This window comes from Enhydra lutris, unplaced genomic scaffold (genome assembly GCF_002288905.1).
Source record: "Enhydra lutris kenyoni isolate GAN:26980312 unplaced genomic scaffold, ASM228890v2 scaffoldscaffold245, whole genome shotgun sequence".
NCBI classification, from domain to species: domain Eukaryota; kingdom Metazoa; phylum Chordata; class Mammalia; order Carnivora; family Mustelidae; genus Enhydra; species Enhydra lutris.
The window spans coordinates 40,453-52,285 of NW_019154329.1; the positions used below are offsets into that span (position 1 = coordinate 40,453).

Here is an 11,833-nt window from a genome sequence, read left to right on the forward strand (position 1 = left end):
AGTTGCGCCAACGTCGGGGGGCGGGACTTCCTCTCCGGGCCCCGCCGTTTCCGACGTCGTCCGGAAGTCGGGTGCTACTCCGGTTAGTACCGGGCCATTGGTCCCCTTCCACTGCGCGGGTACCCGCACTTCCTCCGGGGATCTACGTCGATCCCCATCGAAGTGCGCTCCGGGGATCCCGTCTCCTTCGGCTCGTGTCTCTGCCGAGCTTATCTGCCCCGCACGGGCCAGCGTGCCGCCCATGGCTGGCGCCGCCCCGACCACGGCCTTTGGGCAGGCGGTGATCGGCCCGCCCGGCTCTGGGAAGACCACTTACTGCCTGGGCATGAGTGAGTTCCTGCGCGCGCTGGGCCGGCGCGTGGCGGTGGTGAACCTGGACCCAGCCAACGAGGGGCTGCCTTACGAGTGCGCCGTGGACGTGGGCGAGCTGGTGGGGCTGGGCGACGTGATGGAAGCGCTGCGACTGGGGCCCAACGGCGGCCTACTCTACTGCATGGAGTACCTGGAGGCCAACCTGGACTGGCTGCGTGCCAAGCTAGATCCCCTCCGCGGCCACTACTTCCTCTTCGACTGCCCGGGCCAGGTGGAGCTCTGCACGCACCACGGAGCCCTGCGCAGCATCTTCTCTCAGATGGCGCAGTGGGACCTCAGGGTGCGTCTTGGGTCGAGCAGGCTCCTTTTGCAGATGGAGGAACTGAGAGGGAGGACAGATGCCACGCCCCCATGTCACACAGCGAGGTAGGGGCCGAGTTGCTTGGGAGTAAAACTGGTGTGAGTTCGAATTCAGGCTCTGCCACTGACTCGCTGTGTGGACCTGGGTAAGTCAGTTTCTTTCTCTGAACCTCAGTTTTCTCATCTGCAGAATGGATGTGCTAGTACCCAACTTGGGATTATTGGAAGTGTGGAAGGCGTTATGTAGAAAGCGGTATGGTGATTGTTGTTGTGACTTGCTGGGCAAAAGTAAATGAAATAGAGTCAGGTGCGATCAGAATTGAGCCAGTTGCCCACTGGGGGGCACAGTGCAAGGCATCTTGTAAGGAAAAATGCTCCTTATCTCCTGGCAGAAGGAAATGAGTGTCGCTATCGAATGAAGCTGAAGCAGGAGGACACTGATGGGGAAGGCTTGCCCTCTGTCCTCAGGAGTCCCCCGTCTTTGGGGAAAGACATAGGCCCTGATGTTTCCTGCTTCACCAGACCTTTCACTCTGTCTCTTCCTCCTTTTCCAGCTGACTGCTGTTCACCTGGTGGATTCTCATTACTGCACAGACCCGGCCAAGTTCATCTCCGTACTGTGTACGTCCCTGGCCACCATGCTGCATGTGGAGCTGCCCCATGTCAACCTCCTCTCCAAGATGGACCTCATTGAGCACTATGGGAAGCTGGGTGAGAGGGCTCCTCTTCTGGGCAGTCAGGGAGTCAGGAGTGAAACAGATCTCAGCTGACGAGAGCTGCCTCCAGGGACCATGCATGGCTTATTTATCATAGCCACAGGCAGGTCCTGATTCCTGCCTGTTCGTTTTGTGCCACTCTGGGCCAGAGATTATTCCGGGCTTTGGGGACAAGAGAGCTATATAGTCGGTGATATGTACTGCAAAGGAATTAAAATAAAATGAGTGGTTGGCTGTGAGGGGAGTGAGCAGTGCTACCTGAGCTGAGACCCGAATGGTGTGAAGGAGCCTGCCAAGGCAAGACTGTTTTAGGTGGAGGGACCAGTAGGAGGAAAGGTCCTTAGGGAAAGAGCTGTTTGTGTTAACGGGAAAAAGTGGAGGGCAGAGAGGGGAAACTCAGGGTAGTGAGGTAGTAGTCAGGGACGGGTGGTAGGAAATGAGGTCAGAGAGGTGGACAGGGGCCAGAACCTATACTGTTGAAGCACCAGGGAAAGCCATTGATGAATATCAAGTAAGGAAATCGCATGAACTAAGAACGTCATTTTGGCTGTTTTGTGGAGAATGAATTGAAATGAGCAAGAATGCAAACAAAGATCCTTGAGGAGGTTTTTGCAGCAGTCTAAACAGTGGTAGTGAGAATGGAGAGAAGTAGATTGGTCCAAAACTCACTCAAGAAATAGGATTTAGGGGGACCTGGGTGGCTCAGTCGTTGGGCGTCTATCTTCAGCTCAGGTCCTATCCCAGGGTCCTGGGATCGAGCCCCACATTGGCCTCCCTGCTCAGTGGGAAACCTGCTTCTCCCTCTCCCACTCCCCCTGCCTGTGTTCTCTCTCTCACTGTTTCTCTCTGTCAAATAAATAAATAAAATCTTAAAAAAAAAAAAAAGAAAGAAAGAAAGAAAGAAACAGGGTTTCCTGGTGGATTGGACATGGAGACCAAGGAATTAAGGATCACTGTCAGGTTTCTGTCTGAGCCAGTGGACAAACAGAGGTGCCTTTATCAGGGTGGGAAAGACTGAGGGAGAAGCGGGAGGCAGGGGAGTTGCCTAGGGGCCTTATGGCCACCACTTTATTCCTGCAAAATTAGTGTGCTGAGCTACTACTGGGCCTCAGTTCTCTAAATAGCATCTCCAGCCACAAAGGAACGTGGAGAAGAAAAGCTGAAATGACAAGCAGTGAACAGGAAGAAAGGTTGTTAGGATCATGACATGTCAGAGCGTTGTCCCGGGAGGCCCACTGGTTGTCAGTCAGGGCATGGAGGGATGCCAGCAACTTGGAGGGCCTGCCTCAGCCCAGAGTCCTGGTTCATCTCTTGGTGAGCCCCGAAGCCCAATTTTATCTATGCCTAGATTTGCAGTCTTCCCAAGCCCCTCTCCCCACCCACCTTCCTGGCCTCCAGCCCAGATAGCTACGTGGTGGTCCTTAACCTTTCTGCCTCTGACTCTTGCCCATCATCCTCGTAAGAGACTGATGTGAAAATCAGATGAGGCCATTGAGGCCCAGAGACATTATATGAATAACCCAAGGTCAGTCACACAGCTAGTATGTTAGCTGAGATGAAATCCAAACCCAGCTGCCCCTGGCTCCCAATTGCTTAATTCGTGGGGAAGAATGTACCTGTCAGGCAATCCAGGAAGTTTGTCGGAATGCCCAGGACGTTGGTCCTTGCAGGCAGAGGGGTGACAGTTTCTGGTTAGAAGACGGGAGACAGAGGGGCCCCTTGCTGGCTCAGCTGGAGGAGCATGTGACTCTGATCTTGGGGATGTGAGTTGGAGCCCCATGTTGGGTGTAGGGAGTGAGTCAGTCAATCCAACGGCCTGATTGCCTCGCCTCGTTCTGGGACAAACCAGTTGAGTAACCCAAGTGCTCGAGTTTTCCAGCAGAAATGGACAGTGCAGGGAGGCCTGCTTTCCTTCTCTTAGAGGAAGTTTACATTCCTAGAACTTGGAGTCATCTAGTCTGGTATCCTCATTTTACATTCAGAAGGAGCTGGCCCAGAAAGGGAAAGTGATTTATACCAGAAGTGCCCTGCAAGTCCTATGGTGCATGTGCCAGGTCCTGGGGGTGTGACTGCCTGACCGTGAGCTCCATGCGGCAGGGACCCAGCACTGTGCTTGGGACACATTCAGTCCTGTTATTTATTACCGTGGACCAAGTGCTTGTGTGTACCAGACACTGGGACTTAGAGCATTTAATCCTCACATCAGTCCCATCTAGCTAGGAAATGACAGAGCCGATGGGTAAAACCAAGTATTTTCTTATGAGTAAGCTCATTTCAGAGCCTCAAAAAATATTTGTTGAATGACTGAAGGAATGAATGAATGAGTGAATGAAGACAAAAGGAAGAAAGGAAATATGGTCCCTGTCCTCGGATCTTTTAGCCTCATGTCAGCTGCTCCTGAACACCCAATTTCTCTCCTTAGCTTTCAACCTGGACTACTACACAGAGGTCCTGGACCTCTCCTACCTGCTCGACCACCTGGCTTCTGACCCTTTCTTCCGCCACTATCGTCAGCTCAATGAGAAACTCGTGCAGCTCATTGAAGACTACAGTCTGGTCTCCTTCATTCCTCTCAACATTCAGGTACTGGGGACTAAGAGGCTTAGCCATTGCCTGGGCTCTGACAGTGCCTGGGATCTCACCAACCCAGGGGAACAGGAGGCTTTGACAGTGGTCTTTATCCTGGGTCTAACTATCATTCAGTCCCCTTGGTTTTCCGACGAGTGGCTCTCATGGGCAAGATTCCAGTAAAGAAGGTGGGCCAGAGTTTGGCCTTATCGATTCTGTCTTGCTGGGTTCTCTGAACACATGTTCCCTCATTAGTGCGAAAATGGGTGATTTCAGAAAATCGTCAGCAAGGGAGGTAACCAAGGCCTAAGACAGGTCTCTCAGCCTCCTTCAGGATGGGCAACTGCCTGTTGACTTTACCAAGTAGTGCCCAGCCCCTGTATGTGAACTTGAGTGAGCTTGTCTCTTCTCTACTTAATGCCACAATTTTCTCCTCTAAAATGAGAAAGTGAGGCGTACAATATTAGTCATAACAACTGTCCCTTATTGAGCGCTTTCTGTCATCGTGCTGACGACTCATACGTGCATTATTTTCATCTCCTTCCCATCATGTGATGTATGAACTGTTCATAACACTGTTCTGAGCATGAGCAAATCCATCATATATGTATGGTTAGCTACGGTTAGCTAAGGACTGTGCCAGGCACCAAGGATTACCTTAATAAATAAGTCCCTGACCTCATGGGGTACAAAGTCGAAGAGGGGAGGCAGATGAGTTAATAACTTGTCAGTAGTAAGCTGGTAGGATCCAAGCTATAAGAGGGTAGCCCCAGGGGACCGTGGGTGTGCAGAGAGGAGCTTACCTGTTCCGATTTGGGTGGGTTGGTGGACAGGAAAGCTCGGATGTAGCCAGGGTTCCCGGGACACGGAAAGCTACTCCAGGCGCAGGAGCCTTATGTTCAGAGGCTTCGTGAGCAAGGTCAAGGGGGATGTTTGGGGACTGCAGGCGGTTTGGTACGGCCTTAGTTCCACACACCTGTTTCATTCACAGAGCTGTCTCTCCCTTCCCTGGCCAGGACAAGGAGAGTATCCAGCGGGTCCTGCAGGCGGTGGATAAAGCCAATGGCTACTGCTTCGGGGTCCAAGAACAGCGAAGCCTAGAGGCCATGATGTCTGCTGCCATGGGAGCCGACTTCCATTTCTCCTCGTATCCTTGCTCTGTAGCCTCTTAGCCACAGCCAAGGGGAGACATGGGGCTCAGGAATGGCCACATCTACTCTTGTTGATGACTGATTCATGATGACCAGTTGGGCTCCCTGGTGATTGTCTCTCAGGTGCAAAGGCTGATCCCTTAGGCTTCAGTATTGCTTGTACCTGAGGATAAGGGAGGGTAGACTGATTAGAAGGGACAGCAAGTACAGATGCCGAGAAATGAAAGGACGGTGGTCATTCGGGAGAGATGCGAGGGCCTCTGTGCTTGGCGTCCTGACTGGGAAAGGGACAGGGGGATGTAGGGGTGCAGGGACAGTAGAGGGCTGGCAGCGGGGGGCTTGCGTGCCCTGCCAAGGAGTGTGGACGTCAGCTCATGGGAGGGCAGTGGGAACCAGCATCATAGGACTGCACAGTGTGACATGATCGGGCGTACATTTTTAAAAAGTCGTTCCAAGTGCAGAATTTGCATTTAAGGGATGTGAGTGGGGGCAGGAAAATGTTCACAGTCTGTAGTTGAGAATAGATGAAACATGAGTGGTGAGAATGGAAAGATGGGTGTGAATTGGATAAAAGGAGATGGGCTACCAGAGTTGGCGACAGGATGGTTATGGGATGAATGGAGGTAGAGCAGAAGTTCGACTCGCAGGTTTCCAGCTAATACAGTGGTATGGGTGGTTGTGTTGGCCCCAAGGTGAGGAAAGGGCAGGTTTGTCACATGGGTGGAAGGGATGGGCCCTGGCCCATGGGCTATGTTGGAGGGGACCATGAGGACAGCCAGAGCTGTCTGGGAGGCAGCTGGACCTTCAGAAGTAGAGTTGTATTAGTGACCGTTGGAGTGGAGCTAATGTCATGTGTAGGTGCCTATCAGGTCATGGAGGCCATGTGGGAGGCAGGACAGGGACATGCAGGCCAGCTAGGATAATTTCAGATATTCGACACCTACATGGCGTGCTGGTGACAAGGGGGCTCCAGAGTCCTGGGCACGGAGGAAGAGAATGCCAGCCAGTACTTAACGGATCTGTGGCAGCCCCTTCACAGGTGGGAGACCAAGCTCCCAGGGAAACAGACACATGTAAATAGTGGCAGTAGAGCATGTAGGGCTCCAGGAAGGGGCTGTGTCGCTGCCTCACACTTGCAGTTACGGTCGGCAAGTGCAGCTGCATGTGCTCAGCAAGAAAGAGAAGGGGCCGTTCCAGTAGTGGCATGAGTTTTTGCACACGGTGCATTACTTTCTGCATTTGTACGTGTTAATCGTGCAGGATTCTATTTATAGAACTGTATACTTTTTTATAGATGATTTAAGGAATTTTCAAGGCTAGTTTTTTTCTTTTTAAGATTTTATTTATTTATTTGACAGACAGAGACCACAAGTAGGCAGAGAGGCAGGCAGAGAGACAGTCGGGGGGGAGCAGGCTCCCTGCTGAAGCAGAGAGCCCCATGCAGGACTCGATCCCAAGACCCTGGGATCATGACCTGAGCCAAAGGCAGAGGCTTAACCCACTGAGCCACCCAGGCACCCCTCAAGGCTATTTTTGAACCATACACATTTGTGCTAATTTTAGATTCTTCCCCATCTCCTAATCTTTTTTTTTTTTTTTTAAGATTTTTTATTTATTTATTTGACAGAGAGAGATCACAAGTAGACAGAGAGGCAGGCAGAGAGAGAGAGAGAGAGGGAAGCAGGCTCCCTGCTGAGCAGAGAGCCCGATGCGGGACTCGATCCCAGGACCCTGAGATCATGACCTGAGCCGAAGGCAGCGGCTTAACCCACTGAGCCACCCAGGCGCCCCCATCTCCTAATCTTCTTAAGGTTCAACTTCACCCTATGTATAAGATGATTAAGGACTGGTATAGAGGAGGGGAAAGTCTGCTCTGCCAAGGAATGGGTAGGTGTAGGTAAAGAAGGCTTCGTGGAGGGGGCGGCCCATGAGCTGTGTTGTCTTCAGGTGAGGGTTAGCCAGGCTGATGAAGAGGGAAAGGGAATTCAAGGCAGAGAGAACAGTAGATACAAAGGCATCCCTTTGTATCTACAAAGGGATGAGGTATGTCTGGGGGGTTGCAAGTAGAACAGCATGACTCGTGGGCAGGACGGGGCTTTGGCTAGGAGCAGAGATCGGGCCGGACAGATGGTCAGACAGATGCAGGTTTTCGTGAGCCCCGCTCAGGCACATGGACTACAGGTTGGAGACAAGGCACATTTCAGATTATTGCACATCGAGCAGGACAGATTCCACTCATCCTGAGTGATCTCAGGGACGACTCGCACGGGAACATGGTATTACCTCCTGAGGAAAAGCAAAGGGGAAGGGGCGAGGGTTGCAGGTCAGTTTGAGTAGCGGTGAGATGGATTTTGGTGGCTGGATCCATAAGAGAGGGGAGAGAAGGACTATAACCTGAACATCATTCAGTCAGTGCGCTACGTACCCTGCTTGTAGGATCCCTTTTAAACCTCATTAAGCGCCTCCACCCCCTTTTAAGATTTTATTTATTTGAAAAAGAACAAGCAGGGGCACCTGGGTGGCTCAGTGGGTTGATGCCTCTGCCTTTGGCTCAGGTCATGATCCCAGGGTCCTGGGATCGAGCCCCGCATCGGGCTCTCTGCTCAGTGGGGAGCCTGCTTCCCCCTCTCTCTGCCTGCCTCTCTGCCTGCTTGTGATCTCTGTCTGTCAAATAAATAAATAAAATCTTTAAAAAAAAAAAAAAGAAAAAGAACAAGCAGATAGAGGGGGAGAGGGAGAGGCAGAAACAGACTCACTGCTGAGCAGGGAGCCCGATGCAGGGCTTGATCCCAGAATCCTGGGATCATGACCTGAGCCCAAGGCAGACACTTAACTGACTGAGCCACCCACGCGCCCCTCATTCAGTCCCTTCTTACAGATGAGGCAGTTGGGGCTCTGAGAGTGACAGGTACAAGGCCTTGTCCCTGAATGTGTTGGAAGAACAGTTCAAACCTCGGTCTCCCTGGTTGGAGAACCTCAGTTTCTGACACTGGAGTCATCTAGTAGAAAAGCCATGGTGAGCCAGCCTAGCACGGCCAACAGCCATCTCCTGCTCAGACGCACACCCAGACCTCAGGTCGGCCAGCCTCCCAGGGCGTCCTCAGCAGTGTCACAGTCTTTCCCTTTGTGAATCTGATTTGTAGCCTTCCTGCTCCACTTCCCCACTGTCCTAGAGAGAGGTAGAAGGTACCCAATAGTCCAAGCAGAAATTTGTTGTCATCTTTGCACTCCTCTGAGTTTCCTCCCACAGCAGAAGAGAAGTCAGAAACCCTTACTAAGCAGTGCTGTGTGCCAGGCGCCGTACTAGGCACTTTGTATTCATTGTCTCATTTGATCCTCACAGCAACTCCATTTTATGGACAAGAAGAGAGGAAGTGGCAAAATCAGGATTTAAACCCTCAGTGGTCTGGCTGGAGAGCACATGCTCTAACAGCCAGAGGGTTCGTGCTCTCTCCGGTCCTTTGAGCCTCAGCGACACGTGGGGAAGAGGCAAACACAGGAGCATTTGGGTCTGGATGTTTCGAGGGGATTCTCAGACCCAGCCCTGGAGCTATCAGGGTGAGAAAGGGAGAGGGTGGGAGCCCCTTGCCAGATGGGGTTGGAGAGCCAGCATCCATAGAGGTCAGATCCTGCCCCCACCAGTTCGCGTCCTTCCCCGCACTACCAGCCTTGACTCAGCCTCCCTCAGTACCCTGGGCATCCAGGAGAAGTACCTGGCACCCTCTGACCAGTCCGTGGAGCAGGAAGCCATGCAGCTGTAGCAGCAAGCTGGAGGTCAAGAGGCGTAACCCTGCGCCAGAGAACATGACAGCGGACAGCTCAGCAGACTGCAGAGCCGAGAGCGATCTTCCCAGCCAGAGCCGAGCACCCACCACCCCTCAGTGGTCATGAGCTCTCAGTGCTATTGCCAGGAATTTGGTGCTGGCCCCACTTGGCCTGTGATGGAACATGCTACAAATACAACGGTTTATTTTCTACTTTTTGAAACTTTAAACTTTTTCCAACCATCCAGGCCCAGAGAGCTGAGGCAGGACGAGAGGGAATGCCACCTTTCCTCAAAGAGTCATTTCTTTATACGGGGCAGACTGTGCTAGAGGCCTGACATGTGGACTCCAGTTGTGCGATTTTGTTAATAGTTGGTGATACTCGAGCTTGAGCTTTCATAGGCAACGCTTCTGGCAGATCTGAACGTTTCATCTTCATGGTATTTATTTTACGGTTGTATTCCTTTTTGGCAGGTGTTAACTAGTTCTCCATTTGTATGAGTGATTAAAGGTTTACTTTGAAATTGTATATAAAAAGTGAGTTATTTAAAGAAAAATATTAAGTATATAACATGACATCGTGAGGAGTGTGGCAAAAATGAACATGGCTTTGGAGTTGAAACTGGTTTGCTTTTGCTCTTCTTGTAACTGGTTGAGTGCAGTTCATACTTTTGACCAATAGGTGGCATCCCAGGCCTTTTTTTTTTTTTTTTTTTTTTTTTTTTTTTTTGCAGCCACAGCCTGGAGGCAGCAGGGGACAGATGGTGGTTGTGCCAGAAGTCATATTTGCAGACAGTTGGTCCTGTTAACACTCGAGAAGGGCTTGGCATTTTACAAAGTGCTTCCACACACATGCTTCTCATGGGGCTCTCACAGCAACTCCTGGAGATTGAGACAAGACAGAATATTAGGAAGCCTCATCTTACAGTGAGGAAACAGATGAGGAGTTTGAACTTTGGTCAGCCTATCTCATTGTTCACTTCGCTGACTTCTTAATTGTGAATTCTAGATAGTGAGAAGCCACAGCCCTTCTCCCACAGGACCTGTAGCCCATCAGGAGACAGAATTTAAACACCTGTAGAGTATTACTGAATCAGCAATCAAAGGGATGCTAGGTCACTGGTGGTTTGGGCGACTGGAGAATTCGACTTAGGAAAATCTGTTCCGAAGTGGCATTAGACAGCAGAAGGCAAAAGTGAGGGGCCATGAGGACGCTCCTCTAGCTGGGTGTATATGAAAGCAGGCGACCTCCACTCCCACGCTCAGCTGGATAGGGGATAATAACTAGGTGCTGCTTCCCCAGCCTCTTTCATCTGAGAAGTTCAAAGCACCACACCCCTATTAACACCCTGCAGTAGGTGGGGAGTATCAACAGAGCAAGCCAGGTAAACTGAGGCCAGGAGGCACAGCCTGGGGATGACTGAGTCACCGGTGGGGCCTTGAGCCCAGGAATCCCGACGCCCAGGTTGCTGGACAAATCCCTCATCAGGTAGGCTGAGAGGGTGGGTGCTGTTTTTGAACATAGTACCAAGAGCTGTGGTCAGGTTTTCTGACGCTCACCCCGTCACCTTGGCTCTCACCAAAGCAAGCCAGCTGGAAGGAAGGTGTCATTTGAACTTTATGGCCTTGTAGCCAAGCCCTCTCAGCATGTATTTGCCATAGTCTTGAAGCAGGGAAGATGGAAGTCATCCAAAACTTAATTTTCAGGCCTTGGTGTGACGGCAAGGCTTTTTTCTCCTCCAGTAGATGGACCTCTGTTCACCTTCTACTGATGGCAAAATGATTTTCTGCCATGCTGGGGAGGGGACAGCACAATGTGGAAAAGAAGAGACACCTGGGTCTGTCTGTACAGCATGAAGCGGGCACGAGAAAGACAATCCTGCGATGTGGCTGGCAGGGGGCAACCATTCTTGAAATTTCTTTTTTTTCTTCCCTGATAGAAAAGTAAAAAACTTGGAAAATGAAGTCACCCATAATCCCATAACATGAATAATCAAAAATACTTGTAATCTATAATAAACTTTTTATTCAAATGTTTAAGATATTTTTTGTTTTTCTTTTGGTCTTTTCTGTACGTGCAAAGGGATAGCTATAGCATTTGTATGACGGGAATATGTTCTACTTGCTTTATAACCTGCTTTTTTTAGTTAACCCTATTTCGTGCAATTGAAAACATAAAGACGGGGCGCCTGGGTGGCTCAGTGGGTTAAAGCCTCTGCCTTTGGCTCAGGTCATGATCCCAGGGTCCTGGGATCGAGCCCAGCATCAGGCTCTCTGCTCGGCGGGGAGCCTGCCTCTCCCTCTGTCTCTGCCTGCCTCTCTGCCTACTTGTGATTTCTGTCAAATAAATAAATAAAATATTTTAAAAAATAAAAAACATAAAGACCCTTTAAATGTCTATATGATATTTCATGGTGAGGCAATGACGTTCACCATCCAGCCTCCCATGGTTAACCTAAATTACTACCATTTTTTTGCTATTGTTAATAGTGCTGTGATTACATCTTTGTACTCAAATCTTTGAGTCTCTGATTTTTAGCTTATGATTAAGTCCTAGAAATGAAACAGCTGATTTTTCCCAGGTTCCAGATTCATAATGCCAAAATGCCTTCCAGAAAAGCAGCACTGTGCATCTCCCAGGCATTGTCTGAAAGTGCTCTTCTTACTTCCAGACCTCACTTGGCAATCATGACCAACTTCTGGAGGGAGGAAACCATCTCTGAGTGCCTTAGAAGGGACCTTCTTGGTCATCTCTGCTAACTACTGATATTAGGATATGTGCATTTCCATTTATATGAGTGGTTAAAGGTTTACTTTGAAATTGTTTATAAAAAGTTATTTGGGGGCACCTGGGTGGCTCCGTGGGTTAAAGCCTCTGCCTTCGGCTCAGGTTATGATCCCAGGGTCCTGGGATCAAGCCCCACATTGGGCTCTCTGCTCAGCGGGGAACCTGCTTCCCCCT

General features: G+C 50.5%; 1 protein-coding gene across 1 annotated transcript; it reads left to right on the forward strand.

Annotated features, from left to right (window-relative positions):
• The first annotated feature begins 9 nt into the window (after positions 1-9).
• Positions 10-10,913, forward strand: LOC111140202 (GPN-loop GTPase 2). Its single transcript, XM_022492537.1, has 5 exons — positions 10-652; positions 1,227-1,383; positions 3,811-3,971; positions 4,973-5,103; positions 8,796-10,913. The coding sequence occupies exons 1-5, from the start codon at positions 242-244 to the stop codon at positions 8,866-8,868; spliced, it is 933 nt and encodes a 310-aa protein (XP_022348245.1). The 5' UTR covers positions 10-241; the 3' UTR covers positions 8,869-10,913.
• Positions 10,914-11,833: the final 920 nt, after the last annotated feature.